General features: G+C 38.7%; 1 protein-coding gene across 1 annotated transcript in view; it reads left to right on the top strand.

The window, feature by feature from the left end:
- Positions 1 to 25,365, top strand: part of LOC132396413 (ethanolamine kinase 1-like) — a 441,177-nt gene that overhangs the window by 31,905 nt on the left and 383,907 nt on the right. Inside the window, exon 2 of the mRNA XM_059973949.1 lies at positions 19,701 to 19,882. Coding sequence (XP_059829932.1) covers positions 19,814 to 19,882 — 69 coding nt within the window. The 5' untranslated portion in view covers positions 19,701 to 19,813. The remainder of the gene's footprint in view (positions 1 to 19,700; positions 19,883 to 25,365) is intronic.

Here is a 25,365-nt window from a genome sequence, read left to right as displayed (position 1 = left end):
CGCCAACTAACTCGCGTATATTCTAACAGGTGCAGTCTCACACACCATCCCCTTGTTAATAATTATTTAAAATCTATTTTTCTCTATGAGTTCAAGTTCAATAAATGATTTTCAGCAAACAACCAAATAAATGTGATGATACCCATGCTTGATAATAGACCAAACTCCAGACCAATCTTCCCTGTAATGAAGATCTTGTATGAATATGGACAATATTTAATAGAAGACACACTTTTGTAAAACACCTTTCATGTTCTTGTCAAGTTTTTTAAATATAGCTAATCAAGTATTTTATAGAGCGTAGTAACTGTTGGCATATAAGAAACTGAGTAACACGTTTGACCAGAGCATGCTCCTGAAACTGTTGTCTGATCATGAGCACATAATCAATTTTGGTGATGTGGTCCAGGACACCAGAAATAACTCTCTAGGTGTATAAAATAGTGGCATACGTTCTACAGCCATCTGTCAGGAGGTACTGGCTTTAGGTAGTAAATGACATTATAAAGCCAACTCGTCCAAGAGCGAGCACAGGGCTCCCTGAGAAATACAGTGGAGCATTCACCTAGATCTTCATTTTCAAGTTTCTATAGCAGCTCTTGAACCGAGATCCATCTGATTCAGAGAAATAGGTGTTGCCAACTGAATCAGCTTGAACAAGTAGATACCACAGGTCAAAAATAAATAACTGTTTCATCTGTTGAGATAATTAGGCAATAAGTACATTGTATTAGGTTGACTTCACTAGGTTTCTTGAAATATATTTTTCAATTTATTTTAAAAAGAGGCAGGTTGAAATTTTTGGTTGAATGAAGAACCTGGGAGGTGTGGTGCTTCACAATACAAGTATTGGTATTGGTTATTATTGGCATGTGTAACAAGATATAGTGAAAAACTTGTCTTGTATATGGTTTATACAGATCAAATCATTATACAGTGCATTTTCTGGAATAAGGTAAAACAATAATAATGAAGAAAAAGTACAAAAGGGAGCAGTGTGAGTGAATAATCATAACAAATTGATTGTGAGGCTAAGCGCCTGTCTCAATGTACAAGAGCTCCGTTCAACAGTCCAATGACAATGGGTTAGAATTTGCCTTTGAGCTTGATGGTATGTGTTTTCAGGTACACATTTTCTACCCAGTAGGAGAGGAGAGAAAAGAGAATGTCTGGGGTGAGTGAGTGATTCCCAGTGGCAAGAAGCATAACATTTTCATGGAAGATTTAGATATAATTAATCATAGTGAAGTATAAAGCTCCTTCTTTGTGAAAGCCTTCATAGGTTTCAATCCATGTTGCACAAGAAGAAACACTTACGACAGTGGCTCAAAGCTTTGAGGATGATACCTCTTATTTGTGTAAGAATTTGGACAATTGGCTCCATTGAGTTGAATACTTCTTTGAAATGTGTCAATGGAGAACTTAAACATTTGAAAGCATTTGGGTCCTGAGTCAAAAAAATGTGGTACCATCTAGTGCTGTTTTGCTGTAATACTTAGATGCTACCACTAGGTGCCAGAAGTTTACTGTAGTCAATAAATATTTATTGTGGTTTGTAAATTGCAGATATTAGTACAGTACAAAGTTATAGCATTCTTCATTTTGGTTTAGAATGAGAATCCTTGGGGTTATGTTTTAGAATTAGGTTATAACATTTGCTAGGAGTGGTCACTAATTTAGAAACAGAGATATTAGCTCAGGAGGGAACATTCTTGGCATCACTGAAACAGATTATCAAGTTATTACTGTTTGTGAGACCTTGCTGTGTGCAAAATGACTGCTGGATTTGCCTGCATTATAGTACAATTTGAAAAGTACTTTATTGACTTCAAAGTACTTTGTGACCTCAAAGTGTAAGGTATGTCTTTAGTCAATATTAGTGGGGTATTAGCACAATGTTAACAATTGGTCATAAGGATTAAGGAACTTCCTTAAATTAACTCTTTCCACATACCAGCAAATAAGTAGCAAGTAGCTTAAAGCAGTGAACAACACAAAAAACATCACTGGTCCCACTGGTGATTAATTTATGTGCTGAGTTTGACTAATCCACAGCTCCAGAAGGTTTAGAGTCATCAGATCACAGACATATCAGTGAACATTCTAACTAGCTAATACACTAAATCTTTCCACAAGGAAATCATTTTGAATCAATAGCTGTCATACAGCTGAAGTATGAGCACCAGGGGAAAACAATGCCAATTCAAACTGCCAACATTCATACAGAACACAATAGGGGAAATGACACAGCGGGACCTGAGCACTGCTGAATGTTCCTTGTCATTGGTTACGTGCATTAGAAGCCCACTAAAAGGATAAAGGAAATAAATGAACAGTATGAAAGTGCAATCCACGCAAGTTCTGCAAATCAGGCAGCATCTATTGAGGGGAATAAACAGCCGATGTTTCAGGCTGTGATCCTTCATCAGGACAGGAAGGGAATGGGACAGAGGCTAGAATAAAAGGTGGGGGAGGGGAATGTGTACAAGCTGGCAGGTAATAGGTGAGACCAGGTGAGGGATAAGGTTGGTGGCTGGGGATGGGTGTATGAAGTAAAATGTTGGAAGGGGACAGGTGGGGAAGGAAAAATTCTGAAGAACAAGGAATAATAGGTCAGGGCAGTGTGGACCATGGATGAAAGGGAATGAGGAGGGGAACCAAATGGAGGTGATGGGCAGGTGAAGAAAAAAAGGAGCGATGAGAGGTTAACCAGAAGGGGAATGGAAAATGAGAGATAGAAGGTGGTTGTTCCTTCATAGATGTTGCCCGACTTGCTGAGGTCCTTCAGCATTTTGTGTATGTGTTATTCAAGATCTCCAGTTTCTGCAGAATCTCTAGAGTGTACGAAAGTGTAACCTGACTACTTTCATGCCCACTCAAGATGGCAATAACCACCATAGATTCACCACCATCTGGCTAAAGAAATTCCTCCTCATCTCTATTCTAAGTGGATGTCCCTCTATTCTGAGGTTGGGCCCTCTGGTCCTAAACTCCCCCACCATAGGAAACATTCTCTCTATATCCACTCTTTTGAGACCTTTCAACATTCAATAGGTTTTAATGAGATTCCAGCCCCCTCCCCACATTCTTCTGAATTCCAGTGGGAACAGGCCCGGAGCCACTGGAATTCAGAATTTTCACTTGAACTGATTTGTTTGGTTTCCCTTTATACAGTCATGAGAGGCTCTCATATTTAGTGTCCTAAGGTATTTTGATAATGCTTATCTCATCCAAAGAAGGATATATATTAATGCTCTACTTTCACCCTGGTGCCACCAGAAAGAAAATAAGAAGAGCCATGTGCACAATGTGGCTACAAGAGCAGGTCAGAACTGGGGGTGTCATGAGGAACGGGTGGCACTTTGTGCTCTGGGACCACAGACATAGTTGGCTTCCCATATGTGCAGGCATCCACTGTTTGCACTCTTCTATCTGTAAGCACCTCCATTTATCACCTATACCTTTTCGGGATTTCCCTCTCAAAATGCTCATAGGTCCTAAGAAGATTTTCCTGATTTCAGTACCCAAAGGGAAGGAACAATGGGGACAAAGGCTACCTTCTACTTCCCCTGCATTCTCATAAAAGTGTGCTCTTCAAGCACAGCAGTTGAGAAAGCTCCATCGGAAGCTTGAATAGTAATGCAAAATATCACTGTTCCCCTACAAATGGAAATGTTGATATCTGCATCAGTCTTGGGTGACCTGCTGTGTACACCAACCATGTATAGAAACATCATCATGTGCACAATCCAAATTCAACTGGCACTGCTGGGAAAGAGCAGAACAGGACTCAATGTTCACCAAGGATTTCACCTGCTGCCATCGGGGCTATTGTCTGATCCTGGAGACCTTCCATGGCCATACAGCTGGAGTACTTCATGTGGTTGTTTTTATTTTCAGAAATGTGAAATATGGGGAGAAAATTAATCTATTTTCATTTCAGTTTAAGCTTTAGCCCTCAAGCTGCCTTCCTAATACCTATTTCATATACATGAAGAAACACCCATAATGCATTTCTACAGCAGTAGGGCACAATTCCTTCTTAAATATTTAATCTGATATTTCTTAAGCCATCCAGCAGCCTGAGTGCTTTAGCATTCTCACCTCCTTTCCATTCTGCAGCAGTTTTAGACCATAAGATATAGCAGGAGATTAAGGCGATTTGGCCCAGTGAGTATTCTCCACCTTTTCAGCATGGCTGATTCTTCTCCCTCTCAACCCCATTCTCCTGTCTCCTCCTCATAAACTTTCATACCCCAAGTAACCAGGACCCTATCAATCTCCGCCTTAAATTCACCCAATGACCTGGCCTCTACAGCAGGCTGTGACAACAAATTCCACAGATTCACCGCCCTCCGGCTAGTGAAATTTTGTAGAACTCCAAATGTGTGCTGTATACATGGTGTATAACATTGGAACTAACACCTCACCCAGTGTTCTGTTTGCACTATGACCCAGTACTCTTCATACATTAGAGGAAAATGATCTGACTGTGAACCATGATTTATCAGCACAGGTGAAATAAGTTAGGAACATGCATCTGTCCTCATTAGGATTGGTCATCTTGGACTATCAGAGCCATTTCAAAGTTGTATTCAACTGTTCATGTTAGAATATACACAAAGAAGCAGGATTATCAATATGAATAGGACAATCCTTTGATAGCTTCTTTCTTCATCCTAGTCATTTCTTCCAGCCATACTGCCTGCTGAGGTACCTGTGTTCTTCCAATTCCAGCCTCTTGAGCATCCCCAATTTAAATTCTCCACATTTATTGACTTTATTCAATTGTCAAGGCCTGGATCCTATTCCTCCGTTGGCTGTTAGGAGTTTGTACATTCTCCCCATGACCACATGGGTTTTTGTTTTTCCTCCGGGAGTTCCGGTTTTCTCCCACATTGTGAAGATGGACTGGTTAGTAGGTTAGTTAATTACATGAGTGTAATTGGGTGGTGTGAGTTCATTGGGCCGGAGGGGCCTTTTACTATCTCTAAATAAATAAAAATCTCTGCTTTTCTACTCATCTTTGCTCTTTTAAAACTCTGTTGAAAACATATCACCTTACTCCATTTGCCTTAATTTCTTCTTCTCTGGCTTGGTGTCAAATTTTTTATATTAACTCTCCTGTGAAGCATCTTGAAATGTTTTAACAAGCTAAAGGCACTGTATTAATCTATGCAGCCTCATACTTCCACCAGCTTGGACTACTGCACTAAAAACCTGACAAATACAAGCTGTAGAATCAGGTGTACGAGTAACAAGGATGTTGTTACTGGTATAGCAAGGAGCAACTCATCTGGATGAGTGATCACGGTGATAGCTTTGTTCATTTTCTTATTTCCAAATGCAAACAGAAATTCAAATTCGTGCTTAAATGAAACATAGATCTGAGAAAAATTGGAGGAAAAATATCTGTCACAATAAGCAGCTAACATTAAATATATGTGAGCTTTATGTGTAAGGCTTCATGAGTTCCATCTTTCATGGCAGAGTATAAAAAAAGCTAATCATCGTTCAAAAGTAAATTAACAGTTCTAATTAAAGTACCACACTGGGGACAGGGCACAGATTGCCTGGTGATGTAGCTTAGCTCATTGATCCTTTACTTCATTGAGTTAGAATTGAATTTAGCATCACAATGATACAACACATATCCACCTTAATTGCAATGAGCTTCCCGTGTGAAATGGGTTTGGAAAGTTGCAGCTCAATTCCTAGTACATCACAGCCAATTAAATATTATTTGTTTCTAAAGCAAGACTTTAGACAAAAATAGAAAATGAAACCTTCCGTGAGTTTGAGAATTTAAGCTAAAGCACATTGCTGAGCCGAACAGAAGGGGATAAAACGTGTGTCTTTTCCATTATAAATTTTTGTGATTGGTTGAGGTCAGAAAACGCCTCTGAGATGTTTGTAGGGGAGAATAGGTTCAAAGTGCAAAGTAAATATATTATTAAAGTACATATATGTCAGCATAAATAACCCTGAAATTAATTTTCTTGCAGACATACTAAATTAATTCATAGAAGAATAACAAGAACAGAATTTATGAAAGATTGTCCAAACTTGGGCATTCAACCAGTGTGCAAAAGACAACAAATTGTGCAAATATAAAAAGAATTAAATATTAATAATGAATAAATAAGCAATAAATATTGAGAACATGAAATGAAGAGCCCTTGAAAGTGAGTCCATAGGTTACGGGAACGTTCAGTGATCGGGTAAGTGAAGTTGAGTGAAGTTATCCCCTTTGATTCTAGAGTCTGTTTATTACATAAGGTATGTTCTTCCACAAAGATGATTCAAAGATGTTTCATTTGAACAAGGTTACCGCCATTGAACTTTTCAGAAACAGAATGTTTTGTGGGTCTATCTTACTTCTGTATTGGACCCTTTGTGTTACAGTTTCCTGTACCCATACGAACAAATCAGATTTCTTTATTTGGTTGCCGCCTATTCTGTGGATAGTCCAAACTGCAGGTTGAAATCATAAAGCTTTGTGTCTCAGCAAGGCTGCCCCATATTTGATGGTTTGCATCTTCTACTAGGGAATGCAATTTTATGTGTCACACCAGCTACAATGTTTTTTTATAAGCGCCCGGTGAAGATACTATCTTTAAGGTCAATTGTATACTTCCTGACTATCCACTTAACTTTATAAAGTGTCACTAATGCAAGTTTTCCAAGATAACTAAAATGCCTATCATTAACTTCTCATTTAGGTATTTCCTGTTTTTGAACTATCATTTTATTACTTTTAACGAACAGTACTTGGTGAACATTTGTGATATGATTGACTTCTTTCTAAATTACAGATTCTCTTTCCCCAAGCATTCTGTATACATGTTTTACAAATGTTTGGGAATTCTGGTTTGTTCTTTAGTGAGCATTGTAAACTTTACCTTGTTATCTGGGGACAGTTATCAGACTAGGACTGGTCCAGCAAGGATAAATAGAGATAGGCTACTGCCATTAGCAAATGGTTCATGTGCCAGAAGATAAAAACATGGCAAGGGATGCAAAGAAGATGCAAATGGCTGCCTTTGCACAGTGATTATAATGTGGAACCCACTCTTTATAAGGATGATGGAATCAGAGATCATCAGAGCTCGCAAAAGGGAGTTGGATATGTATAGATGTGAAAATGCTTTACTGAGTTTTGGGGAAAGAGGAAAACAAATGGCACAAACTGGATTGTTCGACAAATTGTTGGCACTAATTCTGTGGGCCAAATAGCTTACTTCCTTACTGTCATGGATCTGTGATTCAGTGGGCTCATGATTTGAACTCACCTTGTAAGCATACGAACCAATAAGTAGTTTTACAGATTGATACTAAAGATTTTCTTGTTTGTTTCAGTGTTTTGTTGAAAGTTATCAATGTAATTGAGTATGTACACAAAGAGCCGTTTCATCTTTTGTGTTCAGTACATTTTTTCAATTATAGGGTAGGATTCCCCTTTCTATTTGTTGTTTTTTACCTCTTTTGATTCTACAACCCCTCACAATGATACAAACACTATCAAGTTAATGTTCTGACTCAGTGCCACTTTGAGGTCAAGCATCAAGCAATGGCTAACATTGAAGTAAGCACAAAGATAGTCAACTCAGGAACAATTCTTGCAAGTAGGGTAATCACACCCTTGTATTGATTGACTGGCCCATATAACACCAGTACAGTACAGCACAGGAGGTCAGCATCCCCATATAACTTACCTGATCTGTGAATCCAACCTGAAGCTGATGTTTCCAGAACTTAGTCTGATCTTGAGTTAATTCTTTTCATGAATACAGTAGCTGAGAATTTTGTTGCCAGTAGCAAGTGTTGTTGACAGACTGCAGATTTAAAAATAATTGTGATCTTAACTTCAAGCATTCCTGACAGTGGGAGGTTTTGAGTATCCCTGGGGGAGTGCTCATAGAAAGACAAAATGTCCAATGTGAAACAGGCTCTTCTCAGAGCAAGCTCCTTATTTTTCAAATACTCTTTTGAGGAAAATACAGCAAAGCAGGTTTGGATGAAAAGTCCCTGTTTTTCCAGTTAGTTTAATATTTCATAACTAGCATTTTTCCATTGTTAACTGGTGACTGTAGAAAGTGACTCATCAATGTAAGATATTCCTTTCTTTGTTATATTGGCTTGCAATCCACCATTGCTAGCAATATGCTTGAGATCATATTTGACCTTTGAAACACAATAAACTTTGATTTGACTGGCAGTGATTTGGACAAGTTCTGCTTCTGAGGTGCTGTGGAGAAATGAGGGAGGAGTGGAACAAAGTTGAATGTAAACTTATCAAAGTATATATACTGTATGCCAACATGTACTACCCTAAGATTCATCTTCTGTGGGCATTCACAGCAGATGCAAAGAAACAAAACAGAAACAGTGAAAAACTACACACAACAAAGGTGGACAAATAACCAACTTGGAAAAGAATCAGAGGCAAAATGAACTTTAATGGCATTGACATACATTGCAAAATTTGTTGTTCTGCAGCAGCAGTACAGTGGAGTACATAATAAAATGCTACAAATGATAAAGAAAAACCATATTTAAACATTAAATTAGATAAGTAGTGCAAAAAGAGAGCTAAAAAAAGAAAGAAATTGTGAGGTCGTGTACATGGGTTCTTGGTCCATTCATAAATATGATGTGGAGGGGAATAAGCTGTTCCTAAAATATGGTGTTTGTGTCTTCAGGCTCCTATAACTCCTCCTTGATGTTAGCAATGAGAAGAGGGCATATCCTGGGTAATGGGGGTCCTTAATGATAGAAGCAGACTATTTGAGTCATCGACTTTTGAAGAGAATAAAGAATTCTAAAATACTCAATGATTCAATACAGAATTTGTGCTAGGTAATACACCATGAAAATAAATTCTGTCATATGTATTTATTGAAATTGAAGGGGAAACACTCTCAATGTTGCAGGTCCAACATGGCACAAAATATACTAGTGGATCCATTGACAAAAATAGTAGCTGATGCCATTGCCCTATCTTACTCCACAAGAAGCTGAGCTACACAGTCTGATCAACAAAACAACAGGAAGCTGCTGACTGAAGCTTTGGGACTTCCACATTCACGTGGAAAATCTGACATTGCCCACCCTTCTGGGGAAATGCTAACATTTTCACAGAATATGCAGGTCAATATTTGGGATGAGAACTCTTCATATTGAAAGTTTACAATTTAGGTCATTGATGTAAAACAATTATGGATAAAAATTTGAATATTAATTGCTTTACGAAAAGTTTGTCTTACATATACTGTTCATACGGATCAAATTATTGCACAGTGCAAATGATAACAAAGTGCAAAATTAACTGAAACAACTCCAGAGTAAGTGCAGTGCAGGTAGACAATAAAGTGCAAGTTTATACAAGTGTAGATTTTGTGGTCAAGAATCCATATTATTATAGAAACACAGAAAACCTACAGCACAATACAGGTCCTTCGATCCACAATGCTGTGCTGAACATATACTTACTTTAGAAATTACCTAGGGTTTCCCATGGTCCTCTATTTTTCTAAGCTTCATGTACCTATCCAGGAGCCTCTTAAAAGACCATCATGTCCGCCTCCACCACCGTTGCCAGCAGCCCATTCCACGCACTCACCACTGTCTGCATAAAAATCTTACCCCTGACATCTCCTCTGTATCTACTTCCAAGCACCTTAAAACTGTGCCTTCTCATGTTAGCCATTTCAGCCCTGGGAAAAAGCCTCTGACTATCCACACGATCAATGCCTCTCATCATCTTATACACCTCTATTAGGTCACCCCTCATCCTCCGTCGCTCCAAGGAGAAAAGCCAAGTTCACTCAAACCATTCTCATAAGGCATGCTCCCCAATCCAGGCAACATCCTTGTAAATCTCCTCTGCACCCTTTCTATGGTTTCCACATCCTTCCTGTAGTGAGGTGACCAGAACTGAGCACAGTACTTCAAGTGGGATCTGACCAGGGTCCAATATAGCTGTAACATTACCTCTTGGCTCTTAAACTCAATCCCATGATTGAGAAAGGCTAATGCACCATATGCCTTTTTAACCACATGGTCAACCTGCGCAGCAGCTTTGAGTGTCCTGTGGACTTGCATCCCAAGATCCTGCTGATCCTCCACAAAACCAAGAGTCTTCCCATTAATACTATATTCTGCCATCATGCTTGACCTACCAAATTGAACTACCTCACACTTATCTGGGTTGAACTCCATATGCCACTTCTCAGCGCAGTTTTGCATCCTATCAATGTCCCGCTGTAACCTCTGACAGCCCTCCACACTATCCACAACACCTCCAACCTTTGTGCCATCGGCAAACTTACTAACCCATCCCTCCACTTCCTCATCCAGGTCATAGATAAAAATCAGGAAGAGAAGGGGTCCCAGAACAGATCCCTGAGGCACACCACTAGTCACCGACCTCCACCTCTTTTGCCTCCCTCCCTGTTGTTCCCGAAACATCTGAAGCCTGGCTCTCTAAGTAGCCATTCCTGCCCCCGAGCCATCCAAGTCTCTGTAATGGCTACTACATCATAGCTCCAAGTACTGATCCATGCTCTAAGCTCATTAGTTAAGCTCATACCAGGGAGTCATTAATAGTCTTAAAATAGTGGGATAGAAGCTGTTCTTGAGCCTAATGGTACTTGGTTTTAGGCTTTTGTACCTCCTGCCTGTTTGTAGAGGGGACAGGAATGAGTATCTGGGTGGAGGGGGGTGTCGGGGAGGTTAATTATGCTGGTGGCTTTACTGTGGCAGCAAGAAGAATAGACAGGGTCCATGGAGGGAAATCTAGTTACAGTGCTGTGCTTAGCTCTGTCATCAACTCTCCACATTTTCTTGTTGTCATGAGCAGAACGATTGCCATACCGAGCTGTGGTGCAACCAGATAGGATGCTTTCAATGGTGCACCAATAAAAATTGGTGAGCTGTGGCGGGGACTTGCCCAATTTGTTTAGCCTGTTGAGGAAGTAGAGGTGCTGGTGAACTTTTCAGCCATGATGTCAGTGTGGTTGGACAATGACAGACTATTGCTGATGTTCACTCTTAGAAACTTGAACCTCTCAACCTCTGCACCATTGATGAAGGTGGGCGCATGTGCATCGTACCCCTTCCTAAATCAGTGACGAGCTCTTTTGTTTTGCTGACATAAGGAAAAGGTTATTATCGTGACAGCATGTTACTTAACTCTTTATCTCCTTCTGAACGCCAAATTAGTGTACAGCATACTTAATCTTCATTGGTTGGGGCAAAAGTACAGAAGTGAGAAACTCATGTTGAAGCTTTATAAAACTTTAGATAGGCCACAGATGGAGTATTGTGTGCACCTCTGGTTGCTGCATTACAGGAAGGATGTGGAAACTTTGAAGCAGTCCCATTCCAGATATTCCCTCTTTTCACTTCTCTCATCAGAGAGAAGGTACAAAAGTCTGAAACCATATGTCAATAGACTTGATGGTTTCTATCTCACAGTTATAAGTTTACTAATGGCTCCTTGGTATGAAAAGATGGGTTCTTGACCTCACAATCTACCCTCATGTAATTTTGCACCTTCTTGTCTACCTGCACTGTATTTTCTCCATAGGTTGTTTTGGTTAACTCGGCAGTCTGTGATTGTTTTCCCTTGTACTATGTGAAGATTAATGATGTAATGTAAGGTGTAATGATATATAAGGAGATGTAAGACAAACTTGGACTGTTTTCTCTGGAGCATCAGAGCCTCAGGATTGAGCTGATAAAAATATATACTGTAGAATTTTAAGAATTATACATAAGAGTAGATAGTCTTTTTGCCGGGGTGGAAGTGTCAAATACTAGAGGAGTATGGGGAGATTAAAGGAAATATATGAGGCAAGATTTTCTTTATACAAAGACTGGCCATGCCTGGAGTGGGTGGACTGATAGGGGAAATGGTGGAATCAATACTATGACAACATTTAAGAGGCTTTTAGATAGGTGCATGAGAAGGCAGGGATTGGACAAATAGACCAAGCAGAAGAGATTAGTTTAAATTGACATCACGGTTAGCATAACAGTTGTGGGCTGAAGGACCTATTCATGAGCTGCTCAAATTGAGAAAAACAAGAAGGTAATAGAAGAGGAGTAATACAGAGCAGAGAAAGAAAATAAAGAAAAGAGAATGGAAAGTAAAGTGATGGAAAGGAAAATGTGAAACAAAGTATAGAAAAAAAAGCAAAGTAAAATGTAAACACAAACTAAAATGATGTGAAAAACGTCAGTTAAAATTCTTAATATGCAAGTGACTCCTCAAGAGCTAGACACTCAGTCATTCAATTAATCTTAGCACGTGTGGGCGTCTGAAAGCAAGGGATGGAACACAAGTCAGCAGAGAAGTCTGTCTGTCTGATGAAATGGGGCTGACTACCAAGCCAAGAAGACTTCAAGATGGAGCTGGAATGCTTGTGTAACCAGGTGCTATTCTACTTTTTTTCACCCTCTGATTTTCTGTGGCATTTAACTGTAGCCAGCTTCAATTCTTCCCACTCAGCACACTGCCCCGCTCTGTGGGGTTCTGGCCACCCACAGTCCTTCAAGGCATTGCTGCTATTGATCTTTTCTTGCATCTCTGTAGATTTCATATTATGGGACTGAAATAACCAAACTGTTAGAAAATGGAAAAAGGCACAGGAGGAATAATAATAAACAATAAGTGTAAAATAAGAAATGCAAACAGATTTTCTTTTAACTGTACAGGATAATTATAATCGTGCTGAAAAGAACAAAAGAGAAAGGGAAAAAATCTGACAGAGAAGAAAGAAACAAACAAGCTTTGAATTGCTTGCTATTGCCCATCAGAATATTACCAGCATATGGATTGAGTGTGTGGTACACATGTGTGACAATCTGTGGTTTGTTCTCAGCTTGAACTTTGAAAAAAATTATTTATGCAATTTTGTATGAACAAAACAATATTGGAAGTGAAAATAAACAGATAAAATATTTTTATTTTTTTTAAATCTGGTGCATTTTCCAATTGAATGTGCATTCTTTTGTTACTGTGGTATTTTGGAGTATTTCATTGTGTCAAGGCCTCTTTGTTTTGCAAGTCCTCATCCTGAGTTACAAAACAAAAGCATATTAAAGAAGAATGCATTGGCAAAAGATTTGTATTACAGCAGACTTAGCGTCTAGTGTCTGGTACAATGCAAATCTGCTTCAACAGCCAGCATGGCACACTCTCAGATAACACTTTGGATCTGGTTCCTCCTGGCGGTCCCAGACGCAAAGTCTGTATGGGAGTTCAACAACATGAAGTCTTCTTGTAATGTTTGCTGGACCACAATAAATAAAACAAAGTAAATGACTCATAAATCTGCTAATGCAGACAGTATGTAAAATAGTGGTCTATATATATAAAATAAAGCACCTAAGTTATTCTCGTTCCCAATGTACTTTGTTATGTATTCTGCTATAAGTGACCTTTCATAGACGTGATTTTATTTTCTTTGAATTTACTATGGGAATAAGCTATGATTGCATATGCAGCATGAAACTTCATCCCATGTGGTTGTGTACCAGACACAGTGCAGAAACAGTTTCTATACTGACCACAAAGATCAAAATAATCATCCCACAATACAGAGGAAGAATGGTAGCTCCGACTAGAACAAGTATTCTATTCAGAAATGAAATTAAGCCACATAATTTTCCAGATAATGAACTAAAATAGTTCCCAATTTCAGTGGAAGTGTCTCCATATCTGCAAGGCTTCCATATCCATCTTGTTTTGGGCTGTGTTTCAAATATATGTGATGGAAGGTTCTTGGGAAAATGTGATGGAAGCTTAATGGAAAAATGTGTTTCTCCTAAAGCCTAGCCCAGGTTTTACTGGTAAATGTTGGCAGTTCCAAATTGATTAATCAGCGTCCACCATTATGAATGGAAGGAAGCTGATGGGTTCTGTACATACTTCATCAAACACCAACATTCCAAACTGTTCCAAATCTGACAGCTTGCTTTGCTGCTAAAATCCTCATGCTCTCATGTTGTGCAGCTCAATTTTGCTGGAAGATACCATGAGTAGGAACTACTGCCTTAAAGGCACCAGGTCCGATCCTGATCTTAAGTGTTCTTTGTTCAGAGTTTGCATGTCTTCTTGATGCTGGCATTGATCTCTTCTGGGTGTTTCAGGCTCAACGTTGGCATAGGGTTTTTTAGTGCTACATTCATTGACTATTTTAAAATATTTTAAATTATTTTAAGTTAAATTACTCAGTGTAAATTAGTGGTGCAAACAATCAAATGAGAGTTCATGGGCAAAGGAAAATAGAATAAATGGTTACAGAGAAATAACGAAAGGGGGAATGTGACTAGTCGTGTTGTTAACATGAACTTGATAGGCAAAATGGTTCATTTCTGTGTCAATATAAATAGAAGGTTTGAGCCAGAAATTTCAGTGTCAGGGCCAGAAGTATGTGTAGTTGCTAAGAAGAACATGCTTGGGAAACTGAAAGGTTTGAAGTTAGCTAAGTCACCGGCATAAGATGGACTATACCTCCAGGTTCTGAAAGAGGTAGCTGAAGAGATTGTGGAGGCATTAACAAAGATCTTTCAAGATTCACTAGCTCCTGGAATGGTTCTGGGGATTGGAAAATTGCAAGAGTCACTTCACTCTTTAAAAAGGGAGGGAGGCAAAAGGCAAGAAATTACAGGCCATTTAGCCTAACTTCAGTGGTTGGTATGATGTTGTAGTCCATTATTAAGGTTTCAGGATACTTGGAAGCCCATGATAAAATAGGCCAAAGACAGCATGGTTTCCTTAAGGTGAAATTTTGATGCCAAATCTGTTGGGATTAATTGAGAAAATAACAGGAAGGATAGACATAAGAGAGTCAGTAGTTGTTTACTTCGATTTTCAGAAGGTGCAGCACATGAGGCTGCCAAACAAGGTAAGAATCATGGCATTTCAGGAAATTACTAGCATCGATAGAAGATTGGCCAACTGGCAGGTGACAAAGAACGGAAATAAAGGTGGCCTTTTCTGCTTGGTGCCGGTGACTAGTGGTTTTCTGCAGGGGTCGGTGTTGGAACCACTTCCTTTCATGTTATGAGTCATGATTTGGATGATGGAATTGATGGCTTTGTGGCCAAGTTTGCAGATAATACAAATATAGATGGAGGGGCAGGTAGTGTTGAAAAAGCAATGTGTCTGCAAAAGGACACAGACTGATTAGGAGAATGGGCAAAGAAGTGGCAGGTGGAATACAGTGAAGTGTATGGTCTTGCACTTTGGTAGAAGGAATAAAGTTATAAACCAATTTCTAAATGGGAAGAAATTTCAGAAATCAGAGATGCAAAAGGATTTGGGAGTCCTCATGCTAGATTCCCTAAAGATTAACTTATAGAGTGAGTGAATGGTAAGAAAGGCAAATGTAATGTTAGCATTTAATTCAAGAGGACTAGAATATAAAAGAAAGGATGCAATGCTGAGGCTTTATGAGGCATTTGTCAGACTGCACTTGGGGTATTGTGAGCAGTTTTGGGATCCTTATCTAAGAAAGGGTGTGCTGGCATTGGAGAGAGTCCAGAGGAGATTTACGACAATGATCCCAGAAATGAAAGAATTAATATATGAGGATTGTTTGATGCCACTGAGCCAGAACTCACTGGATGTTTAGAAGAATGAGAAGGGATCTCATTGAAACTACTGAATATTGAACGACCTAGATAGAGTGGACATGAAGAAGATATTTCCTATCGTTGTGGAGTCTGAGACTAGATGGCACAGCCACAGAATACAACATATGGAATATAGGTGAGAATGTATTTCTCTAGCCAGAGTATGATGAATCTGTGGAACTTATTGCCACAGGTGCTTATGGAGGCTGTCATTGGATATATTTAAAGCTAAGGCTGATATGTTCTTGATTAGTCAGTCAAGGATTGCAGGGAGAAGGCAGGAGACTAGATGGACTGAGTAGCCTAATTCTTCTCCTGTGTCTTATATTCTTATGGTCTAGTCAGTGTGGTGTGGGATTGCAGTGTAAAGTTTGCGTTGTGTTATTTTCAAAGTCACTGGCTGTTGAACACAATGTTTACTCCACTAATTCCAGACGGCATTTTCCTGTACATAACTAGTCCTGCCACATTCCCATTAAAATTTACTGGAGGCACTCGGCAGGTCAGGCAGTATCTATGGAATGGTTGGAGCAGACCTGATGGGTCAAATGGACTAATTCTGCCCCTGTGTCTTATGACCCTGATTTCAATAAAAATTTATGGCTGAAGATCAGAAACCAAAGAATAAAGTTCTTAATTTGAATTGTCAAGTTTACTTTATTATTTTTACGCGATTTTTTGGTTTCATTTTCACTTTTAACTTTTTAAGTGTCAATTATCTTTAATAGTCAATAATTTTGAAATATTTCTGAATGTCAGAGAAACTCTGAAACATTAAAATCTCTCTGCATACATACAGTACTGTAGCTGCCAAACCTATCTAGGGTATTTCGATGGTGGCTCATCTTCTATGAGCCAGTGGGAGGCCTGTTGCTGCTTTAGATTTGCTGGCGGATTTCAAGCAGCAAGTTTGGCCCTGCATGTGTAGACAGGGTAAATTCATTTGTGTGTAACAGCACCTAGCTCTGGACTCGAACCCACAATCTTTCTTTGTTGAAGAGTGTGAATTTCTGATCATGCAGTAGTTTACAACACTCTATGAAAATGAACATAAACCAAAATAAAACAAGGGAATTCAACAAGGTCTGTTCCTTTAAGTAATAAATCCCCTGTGCGTTTTGCACTTGGGGATGAAGAACACAAGGATGAGTGCGAGTGCAGGCTTTAAGGGATCTCTTAACCCACTGCTGCTCTTACAGCTCCTACAACTTGAAGAATATAAGTCCCCTCAACTTATTCTTTGGGCTGTGCTGCAGAAAAAAAGAAACACCAAAAAAAGGGGCCAAGTAATGCATTTACTAAAGTATTTAATATGTAGATACATTAAATTTAGAATAAACATTTCTATGAATGAAATAAAGGTATGCTTTCATGTAACATTCTATGACATCCCTCAGAAATGCTTAGAAGCATTTCACATCAGCAAATTACCCCGGAGCTTTGCAGGAGCTGCTCTGTAAGAACATACAGTGGCCAATTTATTCGCAAGTAGAAATAGAATGAATCTGATTTTGCTGAGAATAGTTGGAAAGAAGTTTGGAATTTAAAATACTCATTGAATGACTAAATGGACCTAATTGAAAGCAAAACTAAACCTAGCATTTGTTCAGAACTCTAAAGGAAAGATTTACAGTGAGATTACTCATCCATTGAACACAGAGGAGTACAACACAGGATCAGTCCCTTCACCCCACTATGTCCAGGGGGAACAAGATGTTGAATTAAATTGTATTAATTAAAGGAATGTTGTTGGCCTTGTGGAGGAATGAGATATTAATGTAAGCCCTTTTCAGAGGTCTAGAATAGAAAATACTGTTTTTCTATAAATAATTAGAAAGGTTTATAAAATTATGAGGGGAATAAATAAGGTAGTTAGTCACAGTCTTTTTATCTAAAAAAGAAGTCTAAAACTAGATGGCATAGGTTTATGGTGAGATGGTGAAAGTCTAAAGGGGACTTGCAGCAAGGATAGTGGGTATATGGAGCAAGGTCCCAGAGAAAGTGGTGTGGATGTGTACAATTACAGCATAAACTGTATATACTGTAATGCATTTAGACAGGCATATGGATAGGAAAGGTTAACGTGGGCTAATGGACAAGCTGAAGAAGGCATCCTTGTCGGCATAGAAAAGTTGGGCTAAAGGCCTACTTCCGTGCAGTATAACTCTATGACTCTAATTAGTCAAGTTAAAGTTCAAATTTATTGCCATTAAATCATATACATGCATCCTTCTGGAGCAAGGTGTGTAACATATCTCACTCACACACACACACATGTTAACAAACAAATTAATAAAAACATATTACAGAAAACTGATATTTGGCATAAGATGCATTCATGACACTTTAAAAAGTAACCATAACTCTGCTGGTACTTCATATGTGATGAGACCTGGATAGTGGTAGAGAGTTCAGTAGACTCACTGCCTATGAAAGTTTTTCCATGAATGCTTTCCCATGAAATATGTGTTTACCATTTTAATAGAGATATATCCCCTTTTATCTTATGTGAAATTTGATTGTGTAGCACCTAATACTTCTACTTATTTTTAAATTGTTTATACATACATTGATCACTGATTCTTTTTAGTGCTTATGTTTAACCATCATTATTCTTGTAAGGAAATTCTAACCATATGAATAAATATCTTCCTATTATACGGTGGACGTCTTTGTGTTATGTAAGTAAATGAGATGTAGAATAAAGCATTGAATTGTTTGTTGAACTGATTCCACTTGGAAATCATGCTGCTGTTGGAATTAAGTTTCTGGTTCAGGTGACGTAGACGTACCACAGCTTGCTGCTGACACAGAAGCTCCTATTGCATCTCTTCTTTTCAAGGCAAAACACACCTCTATCTGCTCTCTACAAATGTATTGCTTGCTAAAGGATATAATCCCAAAACCTCACAGGGATATATAAGAATATGTATGGGAAGCTCTCATCATCAGAAACCCCAGTGTGGTTTGTGCTACCTGTAAACCCATAGCCCAGAAACTGTCAGTTCTCGTGTCTCTATGGAATTGTAGCAGCTCTACCTCAGCTACACCAGATGTTTAACCCAAAAATGAGCAGGATTTCCAGGTAAAAATTTTAACTGAAATTTTGGCATAAGCATTTCTCTTTCCAGTGCATAAATTACATTGAATTATCATTCTCTTTACACTTAACATATTTCCTTCCTGGCTCTATTTACCATGGTTCATTCCCATTTTCCCCAATTTGGTAAGCATATCTTATCTAGAGATATGTACCATGAGTCTATGACACCCTATTGATATGTACATCTTTGGGATGCAGGAAGAGACCATAGCACCCAGAGGAAACCATGGGGAGAATGTACCAGCTCCTTACAGACAGCAGTGGGAATTGAACACCATTTCCTGACACCGTAACACCATTAAGCTACCACGCTGTCTCACTGGATTTTGATATTCCTGCAACAAAGATATACAGTATCTGTTTGTAGATATTTAATTTGAATTTGTGAAGTGATACTAGACATTTGTTATAGTAGATATGGAACTAATTAATGGCAATGTGTGTGTGAGAGAGATTTTACAGTGCATCCTCAATGAGTTAAAACTTGCTGCAGAAGTGAGCGTCCAAGGGCCACATTACTATACCTTGCACTAGTGGGTGGTAGTATCCAATTAAGTACTTGTTCCAGAAGTCATTTTGGATTGGATAGCAGTTGGAAAGCTAAAAAATATTTGCTTTGATCAGTGTCAACACATTCAACATGCTGGAGGAACTCAGCAGGTCAGAAATGAATTAACAATTGATGTTTCGGGCCAAAACCCTTCATCAAGATCCTCAACCTGAAATGTCAGTTGTTTATTCACTTCCAGAGATGCTGCCTGACCTACTGAGTTCCTCAACCACTTTGTGTGTTTTCCCTAGTTTTCGGGCATCTGGAGAACCTCTTATGTTTATCATTTTCTGGATCAAGACCCAAAGACATAAGTCTCAAAGAAGGTTGATTGTTTTTTAACTTTTGATTGCTCCTTTGCAATAACCCCTCTATAAGTTGATGCTTTCTTTCTTGCATTAGATTTTGGCTCTGTTCCTGCAGTGATTGAAGCATATTATGCAGCTCATACCTGGATTTCTGCCTGTGCCATGCAGTATTGAGGATAAAAATATGATGAATTTGCAGATAAATACATGTCTGAAGAATTGGTGCAGGGGACAGAGTTTCAGATTTCTGGATCATTGGTATCTCTTCTAGGGAAGGTAAGACATGTATAAAAAGGATATGTTACACCTGAACCCAAGGGGGGAAGGCAATATCCTTGTGTGCAGGTTTTTCTAGATTGGTTGGGGAGCATTTAAACTAATTTGGCAGGAGGATAGGAACCGAAGTGATAAGACTGAGGATGGTGTGCTTGGTATACAAGTTGATGCAGTGTGTAGGATGAGTTAAAGAGTAACATCATAACTAGTGATGACCACAGCATTGAAGGTGTAATATTTGAATGCATGCAGTATACCCAATAACGTAGCTCATCCTGTAGCACAGTTAAAGATTGGCAAGTGTGATGTTCTGGCATCTCCAAGTCATGGCTGAAAGAAGATCATAGTGGGGAGCTTAACATACAAGGATACACATTGTATCAAAAGGAAAGGCAGGAAGGCAAAGGGAATGGGGTGGCTCTTCTGGCAAGAAATAAAATCATATCCTTCGAAAGAGATGACAGAATTCACCCTGAGGTTTGAGAAGAAGAAGCTAAAATCAGATGTGTCAGTATTACAGTGGAGTAAAGGGAATTATAGAGCCATGAGAGAAGAGGTGACCAAAGTTGATTGGAAGGGGACACTAGCAGGGATGATGGCAGAACAGCAATGGCTGGTGTTTCTCTGGGAAATTTGGAAAGTACAGGAAAGATACATCCCAAAGATGAAGTACTCTAAAGGGAGGATGATGCAACCATGGCTGACAATGAAAGTCAAAGACTGCATAAAAGCAAAAATTAGCAGGGAGGTAGAGGATTGAGAAGTTTTAAAAAACCAACAAAAGGCAACTAAAAACTATAAAGAGAGAAAAGATGAACTATGAAGGTAACTATGAGTGTACAAAATGTTTTAGCATACATATAAGAAGTAAAAGAGAGATGAGAGTGGATATTAGACTGCTGGAAAAAGATGCTAGAGAGATAGTAATTGGGGGCAAAGAAATGGTGGAGGAACTTAATAAGTATTTTGTATCAGTCTTCACTATGGAAGATGCTAACAGAATGCTGGAAACATGGAAGTGTCTGAGGGCAGGTGGGTATATCTGCTATTACAAAGGAGAAGGTGCTTGGGAAGCTGAAAGGTCTGAAGGTAGGTGAGTCACGTGGACCAGGTGGACTACATCCCAGTGTTCTGAAAGAGGTGGCTGAAAAGATTGTGGAGGCATTAATAATTAACTTTAAAGAATCTGGAGTGGTGCCTGAGGACTGGAAAACTGTAAATGTCATTCCACTCTTTAAGAAGGGAGGAAGTCAGAAGAAAGGACTTTACAGGCCAGTTAACCTGCTTTCAGTGGTTGGGAAGATGTTGGAGTCTATTATTAAGGATAAGGTTCTGGGGTGCTTGGAGGCACAGGATGTTTTAAGGGAGTGGAAAAACATGCATCAAGTTGGCAGAAGAAGTTATACACAGTACGTTGGAAGTGGAAAGAATTTTATATATGATCACCTGAGAAAGTACAAAATAATGTTTGCTGCTGGCCTGTTCTACAGAGTAAGAATATTTTTTTTGTATACAGTACACTGCAGTAAAAATAGTCAAAAGGGTATTGTAATTTGCTGTAGCTCCTTTTTGATTAAAATGGAATCTGTGACTGAACAGTTCATTATAATACTTTGACATCTCACTTCTTGATCCTTGTCCTGTTTGAAATTAATAGGATTTCATCAGCATCTTTTTTTAGCTGAGAATGTCACTTTATATTTTGCACAAAGATCATTGAATGAGCTTAACTAGATCCTTCAAACGCTTCTCTTAAGCAGAATCACTATGCAAAATGGTTTAGAAATTTTAAATATTCTTGATTTTGTTCCTCATGCTTTATCAAAAAGAAATCATCATCTGTAACAAACACTAACAACACTGTATGTTCATAGGTGATTATCAGTTCTTTGCAAAATAAATAAGACCATCACTAAATGATTTACTTAGTCTTTCAAATGTAAGTACGATGAATAAGGTACCATGTTAGACTAAAGGGCTCATTTTTTTCAAATAACACCTAAAGATTTTTTGACATAAACACGTTCACTGGAGGGACACTGTGTTAGATGACTGTGCATACTATGAGAGTTTGTAAATGTTCATTCCAAGGTTCTTTCATAGTAGGTGTGAGTATATTCATTGTGACAGTGCAGGATTCTCTTTTCCATCTTAGCAAGATTTATGGAAAATTCCAGAATTTTGCTATAAAAAAACTATTCAAACAAAGAAAAAGGGGCATTTGTCCTAGTTTTCTATTAGAATATAAATTTAATGGAAGTCCATTCATTTTTTCTCTTTTCTTTTTCACTTAACAGTACCCTTTAAATCAACAGTAAAGGTATTATTTAATTGTGCAGTCTTTGGCTAGTGACTAACATTCATTTCAGCTAATCTGTGAGTAGAAAATTGGAGCATTAGTTATAAATGTACTAGTATAACATCCTGTACCTAATTGCACTAAATAATATAACTAACACCATATTGAGTCAATGTTTTTAAGTGTCTCTGGACTAATTGAAGCATAGAATTAAAAGTTAAGACCCCCATCTGAAACTGATCTTTCAATGGACTTCATTCATAAGTTGCTAAGTCTTCTTTGCAAGTTGTAACCATACTGGTTAGGAAGCAAGCTGTGCTCAGGTTTACTTTATTATCTTTATTGCCTGCTGCTGTGATATTGGGCTAACTATTTGGATTTTTTGCTTTGTGTTGCAGTCTTCAATAGCATTAGAAATTAACTTTTGAAAGCACAGTAAACATTTGAACATTGGTGGAAGGTAAATACACTGATTGGCTTGTCATTAAAATTACCAAATGAAGAGCATATGGAGATGGTACAACTCTGGGGAGAGTTGAAAGAGGAAGGACAACAATAGGACATTCAACAGCATTCAATCCTTTAGAAGCCAACCATCTGACCTGGACATGTTGAAGGAGTAGTGTAACCAGTAGCCCCGCTTCAGCATGCAATGACTTTAGTGTTACCTTCAGTACCAAGAATTGAAGCTCATTTCTAAAACATGGCTATCACAACCTACATTAATATAACTGTAAGCTCCACTGTCTTCTGTTCGGCCTAGACTCCATGAAATGACAATAACAATGTAAGCTTATCATGAGCAATAAATAGAGAAGCTAATAAAAATTGTCTTTTATTGCATGGGTATGGAGCATTAACATACAGATGTTTTAACAGACCATTACAGGGCCACACCCTTACAGCTATGTCAAAATTACTTGGTAGATTATATGTCTCCACATTTAAGTAATGGTATACTTGTGTTGTGTCCAATGCAGAGATATTCATTAGCATTGTTGGATCGAAGGCTCAGCAGATTTCATCTATGCACATTGGAACTCAGAAATATGAGAAGTGATTTTTTTTGAAACATGTACTTTTCTAGGGTCAGGTATACATTGAGAGGGTGTTTCCCCGATGGGATTATCTATAACTATAGTTTCAGAATAAGTAGGCATCAAATAAAGTCAGAGGTGTTGAGAAATGTCTTTTGTCAGAGGGCTGTGAACCTCATGAAGCTAAGGATGATAAGCATTCAAATTTAACCAAAGTAAATATTTACAGACTGTTAAACTACAGACAAATCAAGGGAAATGGATTGACAAAGAAAAGTTGAGACCAAAGTTGGCTCAACCATGATCTTATTCAATGACAAGTGGACTTGAGAGGATTATTCCTATCCTCGTTTCCTATGTCCACATATCACAAATGCACACTTGGCTAAGAAATGAAAATTCATTACTTTCCCAACAGTCCATGACAAAGCAAAAGAGGTGTATTTACACAAATGCAGAGAAACACATTTTGCAACCTTACAGCTTTGCATGTTCACTATTCTGTACTCAATCAATACAGTAATGTTTTATTTCGCAAGTGGCTTCCATTATTTGAATTTCCCATTTCTTGCTGACCATAGGGATAGGATTTTAAACCTGTTAACCCTTTCCTTCCTTCGTTCCTCAAACCCATCATTCCTACTGGGGCATAGGCCACTGACAGCAGCTTGCCAGCGTCCTCTGTCCCGGGCCAGTCTCCCAAGTTAGCCCCAGGTGTAGCCCATCTTCAAAGATTGTGCTGCTCACAGGGACGAGGTCTTTGTAGCTTTTGTAGGTGTTTCTATAGCTCTGTGTTTTTGCAGGACAGGGTTGCCAGGCATCTGCCCAACCCTTCTTGATTTGCAGCCACAGTTGGGAATATCCAGGGCAGAGTTCCCTTTTTCCTGAATGTAATCATGACTTCATCATGCATTATGCTTCAGTATGTGATCTACTCCCTCTCACTGGCTCCTTGAGAACAAGAGTATTCTCTTAATACCTCGCTTATGAATCCCTTCATGAGAGTGTGAAGAAAAAATAATTCACTAACTGCAGACCAGTATAGGTTTAAGAATGTCCTTCTCAGATGGATCCTTCAAATGCCACAAGATTTGCTATCATGTGCAATTTTCCAATGAAAAAGGGAAAACCTTGGAAATGTCAGTAAAGCACGAGCTGGTTGAAGAGCGGTGCAAAGCAGAAGTGAGTGTCCCAGTGGTACTGTTGTCCGCTGAAACTCAAGGGTAGTAAATTATTTGTTTGCTTGAAGACTTCAAAGCTTTTCCTCTACATGAGAGCAGTAACAGCATAGATACTACTTGACTTGCTGACTATTTTCACCGGTATTTTGTTTTCTTTAAAATTCCTTCTTGCTGAAAAGTTTCCATTTAATTTTGCTTACCTGGAATTTTCTTTCTCTGCCTCCATTTTTCAGTTTGGTTGTAAGTTCATTGGACTTTGTTTTGTAACTATTTTAAGGATCTCCCATCAAATTCAAAAGTAAGACTTAGAGAGACACTTGTTCCTCCCAGTAACCACTTGCTGCTAGATGCACATTGTCTCTCATTTGTCAAGGCTGCTTATCTAATTGACTGCACTCCTTGACCTGACTCCAAGCTTCATCTGTGAGCCTGTCCACGTTCGTGACCACCGGTGCTCCCAACCCTAGCTTTGTGAGTACACAGGTCAGCAGTTGGTACGTCAGTCAATGGCCAGGGCATACTGTAGAATACTCTAGAAAATGTGGCAACATATTGGGCACTGTGCACTATTCACAGATTTGTCGTGAAATATTCATGTAGATGCTGTGAAAATCTTGAGTCTAGATTGAAAACAGATTCTCTTTTGCATACTTAATTTTCAGTAGAAAATGCATTGAATGGAGAGGTCATTGAGGGAATGTTTACTCACCACATTTCTGCTCCCACACTGGGGTCAGTGCAAACCCAGTGGTTAGGCAAAGATAAATTAAACTTAATCTGACCCATCTACCGTCCTTGCAAATAATGCAATGTGTTTTCAGAGAACTGCTAACACTGTTCATCAGCAACAGCAGCATACTTTGTTGAATCTGTTACAGGACCATTTCATGAAGAAACACTAGACTGACATGCTCTTTATCTGCTGAAGCCTGAGAGAACAGATCATTGTAGTTATATCTCACCCTA

This window comes from Hypanus sabinus, chromosome 7 (assembly GCF_030144855.1).
Source record: "Hypanus sabinus isolate sHypSab1 chromosome 7, sHypSab1.hap1, whole genome shotgun sequence".
In the NCBI taxonomy this organism is placed as follows: domain Eukaryota; kingdom Metazoa; phylum Chordata; class Chondrichthyes; order Myliobatiformes; family Dasyatidae; genus Hypanus; species Hypanus sabinus.
Note: the sequence above shows the minus strand (reverse complement) of the source record. Positions and strands in the feature narration are given on the sequence as shown.